The sequence below is a fragment of the Triticum aestivum genome, chromosome 5D (genome assembly GCF_018294505.1).
Source record: "Triticum aestivum cultivar Chinese Spring chromosome 5D, IWGSC CS RefSeq v2.1, whole genome shotgun sequence".
Lineage (NCBI taxonomy): Eukaryota > Viridiplantae > Streptophyta > Magnoliopsida > Poales > Poaceae > Triticum > Triticum aestivum.
This window is the reverse complement of record NC_057808.1, coordinates 341,214,288-341,220,604: the sequence shown is the minus strand read 5'-3', so window position 1 is coordinate 341,220,604 and position 6,317 is coordinate 341,214,288. Positions and strand designations below refer to the sequence as shown.

The window sequence follows — 6,317 nt, the reverse complement described above, 5'->3', positions numbered from 1 at the left end:
GCGACACTTACAAAAGCACTCTTACATGATTTGGAAAATACACCCCAGTCCCAGTGATTGGGGTGATGACGTATTCTTCCTCCTGCACTCACCGACGGTGCGTCGTGAGCAAAGTTCGTTAGCACTGCTGAGCCCCCGTCACTGCAGAGGAACTTATTGAAACCCATGAAGACCAAAAGACGCCGACAACATCGATCTGCGTAACAAATAGCTGCCTTGGAGAAAAAAAAACCGTTGAAGAGGACATGTGGAACGCCCCAGGTCCGACCATACAAAGCCGGGGAACACAACTCTCACATTCTTCCCTACAAGGCTAAGGCTGGCCAACCTTCGTCGGTTAGAACTGAAGCAGAAGGATCAAGACACACGTCCAAGTTGTCCGCTAAACAAAACAATGTGGCCGAAACAAAGTTGCAAAAGAAAACACCAGACCCAGAGAATAGATCCAGGGACACACCATCTTCCACATACACCTCTTGATGATACAGAGAAGCATCACTGGAACAACTGAACAAGGACGAGGTAGAGAGACCTTATTCCATGCCGACAGCGACACGATCTTTCTCCACTAAACAAAGATAAACTCTAAATTTGTCCCTAACCCTACCACCATCGGACCGAAGCCCTGGGGTCCTCACCCCTTCTCGTAGCCGGAGCGGCGAACTAAGGGGAAGGAGGGTCACAGTCTTGTCGAGGTAGGGTAGATCAGCCGCCGCTACCCGTCGCTTCGGTCCGGGAGTAGGAGCAGAAATAACAATTGTTTGTACCCACTCTATTTCAGGTTTATTAGACACACATGTATTTCTAGATCATTAGTTTAGTAAATAAAAATAATTACTATGTCAAATAAAGAGTACTTCGTCTATTTTAAAATGCAGTGCATCTATTTTCTTTTAAAAATCAAACTTCACAAAGCTTGACCAAATTAATAGAAAAATATACTAATATTAATAATACAAAATAAATGTATTATAAAAATATGTTTCACTATGTATCAACTCTATTTGCTACTTCATCGGTCTCATATTAAGTGCCACTCAAACGAATGCACATATTTTTCTCTATAGACTTTCGTCAAACTTGAGGAAATATCTGTACGAGCTGTAGTTTCGAACATGAATTCAAATGCATTATATATTCAGTTATTGTAGCTGGCAAATGTTTGTTGTAGGGGAGATGGCAAACAAACCATATTTGATGACAGTTTTAGGTATAAAACAAGATAAAATGACGCCTTCTCAATGAGAAAACGCCAAGTCACCTAAAGAAACTGCCACCTCTACCCACTGCCTCACAACTAAAAATGTCATCGAACATTCGCAAATGCCATCCTCCCTAGCGAACGTTTGCCATTTGGTCCGTAAAGTTGATGGTCTAGAAATACACGCATAGCTTATACTCCCGAGTTCAAAAGAGAGACGGTACTTCTGCGAGTTTAAAAGAAGTGCTAACCATATGAAAGGTAACCCATGCAGTCGAGCAAAAACCAACCCACAAAGTCGTGCTTCGCAACCTTCCCTACAAAAGCCACAATTCCTTTGCAGACCCACAAAACGCACTTCATTTCCTTGTGCTGAGCTTTTCCCGGTGCCTCTTCCCATAACGATGGCTTACCAGCATCTCACTGCTGCCACACAGCAAATTGCAGACCTCGCAGAAGTACAGCGTCGCCTTCTTCTCCGCCTTCTCCGAGCTTGCGTTCTTGCAGTCCGAAGCTGGTTCATTTGCAGTCCTCGAGCTGCTCGCTCTCGCGGTCTCGCGTTTGCCGAGTATCGCCTCGATATTCTGTTGGTGCCTGCTGCCACTGCAATGATTCTCAAACTGAGATTTGGAGAAACATTTGGCCTGGCACATCGTGCAGTTCCATGCCGGGTGCGGTCCTTGGTTCTTGACCATTTGTGGTGCATTGTTTTTCTTCAAGTTTGTCTCAGGATTCCTTGCCATGTTCTTGCTCTCTTCAAGCAGGGACTGGACCTTCTCTCGGTGTCTGGCGCCCCTCAGGTGGTTCTTCAAGTCTGTTTCGCAGGTGCATGTAGTTTGGCAAATGCTACAGCTCCAGGCCGGTGATGGCTTCTCCGAACGCTTCGGCATAGTGTCGTCATCCGATTTTGCTTCCCCCGCCGCGGCGGCGTTCTTCGGTGCGCCATTGCCATTGCCATCGCCATCGCCTTTTACGGATGCTTCTGCTATGTTCTGCTGGTGTCTTTTGCCTTGGAGGTGCGCATCAAATGTCGATTTGGATGTACCGCGGGCGTGGCAGGTACTGCAACTCCAATTTATCGAGGGTGTTTTCTTCTGCTCTGTGCCAAGAGAAGGTTCTGCTACTGGTGCTTTCGCCTTCTGATCACTTGGCTTAGTTCCTGGGCCCAGTGTTGCTACATTTGCCAAGTGCTTCTGCCCAGCATAATGCATCTGTAAGTTCTTCTCACAGGTCGCTTGCACCTGGCAGACGGTGCAGTTCCTTTTCTTGGGTGGTTTGAGCTTCTTAACTGGAATGCTTATTCCTGTTAATTCCGACTTCTCCGCAAGCGACGTCTTACTCGGCGGAACAGCCTGTTTGATAATTTAACTAGATCATTAGTAAGTGAACCTTTGAAAGCAAGGAGAACAAACTTGGTAAGGAGTTGGATGCAGAAAAACATGGAAAGTAAACTCGCTCCGATTAGTATGTTCCATGTACAAATCCTACCAGAGCCAAGTATTGTGAGAACTGTAAATTTGTCATCACAGGATAAGAAGTTTTTGTCGCACAAGGAGTTTGATTTTGGTTTGTGGACTCATATAATTCTGAAACAGTATTATAAAATGTCAATAGTCAAGACACAAGAGATGAGTTCTAATCTCACAAGCTGTTCTCACCTTATTGGAGTCAGGCAGTTTATGCTCATCAAACTCTGCATTCTGTAGAGACATGAGCTTCTCGGCGCTTAACGGACACGGCTTAGACCGTCCAGCATCAGTTGCAGCCGCAGCCGCTCCGTGCAATGGCATCGGCGTGGCCTGGTGGTCACCGGCTGCAGAGCGCAGGGCCATGGGCTGCTCGGCACTGAACGGCAACGGCTTAGACCATCCAGCATCTGCGGCATCCACGCCGTGCAATGGCATCTGCGTGGCCTGGTGGCCACCAGCATCAGCGCACAGGGGCATGAGCTGCTGGACACTGAACGGCGACAGCTTAGACGGTCCAGCATCTGCGGTGGCCATGCCGTGCAATGACATCGGGGTGGTCTGGTGGCCACCGGCCGCAGCAAGCAGGGCCATGGGCTGCTCTGCACTGAACGGCCATGGCTTAGACCGTCCATCATCTGCGGCAGCCGTGCCGTACATCGGCATCGGAGTGGCCTGGTCGCTATCGGCCGCAGCGTGCAGGGCCATGAGCTGCTGGACACTGAACGGCGACGGCTTAGACGGTCCAGCATCTGCAGCCGCCATGCCGTGCAATGACATCGGGGTGGTCTGGTGGCCACCGGCGGCAGCAAGCAGGGACATGGGCTGCTCGGAACTGAACGGCCATGGCTTAGGCAGTCCAGCGTCTGTGGCGGCCACGCCGTGCCATGGCATCGGCGTGGCCTGGTTGCTACCGGCCGCAGCACGCAGGGCCATGAGCTGCTCGGTGCTTAACGGCCACGGCTTAGGCCGTCCATCATCTATGGCGGCCACGCCGCGCAATGGCATCGGCGTGGTCTGTTGGCCACTGGCCGCGGCGCGCAGGGCCATGGGCTGCTCGGTACTTAATGGCCACGGCGTAGATCGTCCAGCATCCGCGGCCGCCACACTGTGCAATGGCATCGATGTGGTCTGTTGCCCACCGGCAGAAGCGCGCAGGGCCAAGGGCTGCTCGGCGCTGAATGGCAAAAGCCCATACCGTCCAGCATCTGTGGCGGCCAGGCCGAGCAATGGCATCGGCGTGGCGGCGCGCAGGGCCATGAGCTGCTCGGCACTGAACGGACACGGCCTAGACCGCCCAGCATCTGCTGCGGCCACGCCGTCCAATGGCGCCACGGAGCGCGGGGCCGTGGCGCGCTCCATCTTGGCCAGCTCGGCCACGATGATCTCCTGGCGAAGGCGGTCCATGTGGAGCTGCGAGAGCAGCGCGTCCCTCATCACCGTCATCGGCTCCTCGTCTCCTGCACCAGGCATTGCGCAACAATCAATTAGATGGGTCCGCGTGACCAAAATTCCAACTCCTCAGTGAACAAAAATCCTAAATTGGAGTATGTATTAAAGAAGAAAAAGAAAAGTCTGCATGTGATTTGAAATAGCAAGGTGGATAATGCTATGCTAGGATGGACTTAGGTCTGTCCATGGAAGAGGCGAGATTTCTCAAGGGCAAAGATGAAGAGGTTGTGATGTGCGGGTTCTTCTCCAATTCTGCTATCTTCTGCCCCCACGGACAGATCCGAAACTCATTTTCGAGAAACAAACGGGCGAGCGAATCCAAATCATAACAAACTATTTTAAAAAAATCATAACAAACTCCAATCTGCTGTTCTACACGAAAGAAACTGAGGCCTTATTTTCGATTTCTAAAAAACCAACGCATAGCAGCGGCGCAGATATTGGAGTTCTTGGCGCGGAATCACATTCACAACAGTAGTCGCAGGCATCTGAACCCAGGAGAACAGAGAGCAAAATGGTTCTGCCATTACTTCGCGTTTGCAGTTAATATTTGACAAGGAAGAAACGACCAGAGCGACAATGGCGAATGTTTATTGTTTAGAGTGGCTCGACGCGTACCTCGCGACGGAGGGTCGGGGAAGCGGTGGCCGTCGCCGGCGTCGTCGGTGGCTGGACGGCGGCGAGGGAACTCCATCGGTCGGATCCCGGTCCCGGTCCCGGTGGTAGCAGAGCAGCGACGGAGAGAGGAACCCGACTCCGGGCCGCTGCGGTTGGTTGGTGGTTTTATTTGGGGGAGAAGACCAGGAGACGCGCGAGAAAATGGGGCGTGCGAACGGATTTCCTTTATTTTCCGAACGCCTTGGATGTGGAAACCTGGGCCCGATCACGACGATTGGGCAGGTTGGGAGGTCTTACTGGCAAAGCCCGATCACGATGATTGGGCGGCTTTGCCAGGTTTCTCACTCGCAAACGAGATGGAGCGGAAGTAACTTGAAACGGCTGCATGCGTCCCTAGTCAGACTTGAAATATATTTTTTAAATTGTTTGGATTGCTTACCACATGTGTCAGGAGTACTACAGTACTAAACAGATTAAAAAAAGTAACAAATTATAAACTCCAGCAAATTAAGATGAGCAGTAAACAACGATTAGATACAAACGAAAAAAAATGAGATACCCTTGTACTCTTCTGTTTCATTATACTCTGCATATTAGCTTCTGTTAAGTTAAATTTGTTTGAAGCATTTTCTTGTATTACAGATATTGAGTTTTTTTAAAACACTACAATGTTTGATTCAAGATAACACCAGTGTTACCCGCAAAAAAAAAGATAACACCAGTATGCAAATTATTCTGAAACAGAAGGAATACTACCAATATGTCAGCCATAAATTAAAATTAAAACACCGCAACTAAAAGACACTTCAACTGTCTACCAAAAGGCTTCAAACACTGCATTTAAAACCGGACTAGACTTCAACTTTCAAAAGTCAGCCAAGAGGAGCAACCGTTTTACTTTGTGCCATTGCTCTAATGAACAAACAATGGCTCAAGTCCTAGAAGACCAAAGCGCACATATAATAAAGAATATATAAACTCGTCCGCTAGACAGATGAGAACACACCGTAACATGTTCCATGTCAAGGTTGGAAAATGTGTTCTCATGTTGAGAAGAAAAACTAGGGAGGCTTATTGCCACCCAAAATGGTTTATGCAAATTTGGGGATTAATTTCAGACAACATACTAGAGGTGATTCTTGGAAATAGTTGTTCGGAAGAAAATCTCAAGTAATAAGAGCTAACGACCACAAGAGTGCAACAAATGTCCTCTTCAATCACATGTTCTATTAAACTTGCATTATGTTGCAAAGAAGCGGACGGCTTATGGCTCTACACACCTCCTCTGGAGAAAAATGACTTCTTCGCCAAGCTCCTCCCACAAAAGCACACATGTGGGTAAAGTGGTTAGCCTTGGTTCATTGGTAAATAAAAACATATTCCCATCGCCAACAACTAAATTTTAGAAAAAATAATCATAACTAATTTTCTATATTTGTTTTTTTGGAAATTTGTGGATTAATTTCGGACAAGATACTAGAGGCGATTCATGGAATCAGTTGTTTTGAAAGCAAATCTCGACTAATAAAAGATAATGACCACAAGAGCGCAACACACGTCCTCTTCAATCACATGTTCCA

General features: G+C 48.3%; 1 protein-coding gene across 1 annotated transcript; it reads right to left on the bottom strand.

Annotated features, from left to right (window-relative positions):
* Positions 1–1,282: 1,282 nt before the first annotated feature.
* Positions 1,283–3,028, bottom strand: LOC123124852 (zinc finger protein 346-like). Its single transcript, XM_044545401.1, has 2 exons — positions 2,860–3,028; positions 1,283–2,553 (listed from the first exon to the last, which is right to left on the bottom strand). Exons 1-2 carry the CDS (start codon positions 2,989–2,991, stop codon positions 1,561–1,563), a joined length of 1,125 nt encoding a protein of 374 aa, XP_044401336.1. The 5' UTR covers positions 2,992–3,028; the 3' UTR covers positions 1,283–1,560.
* Positions 3,029–6,317: the final 3,289 nt, after the last annotated feature.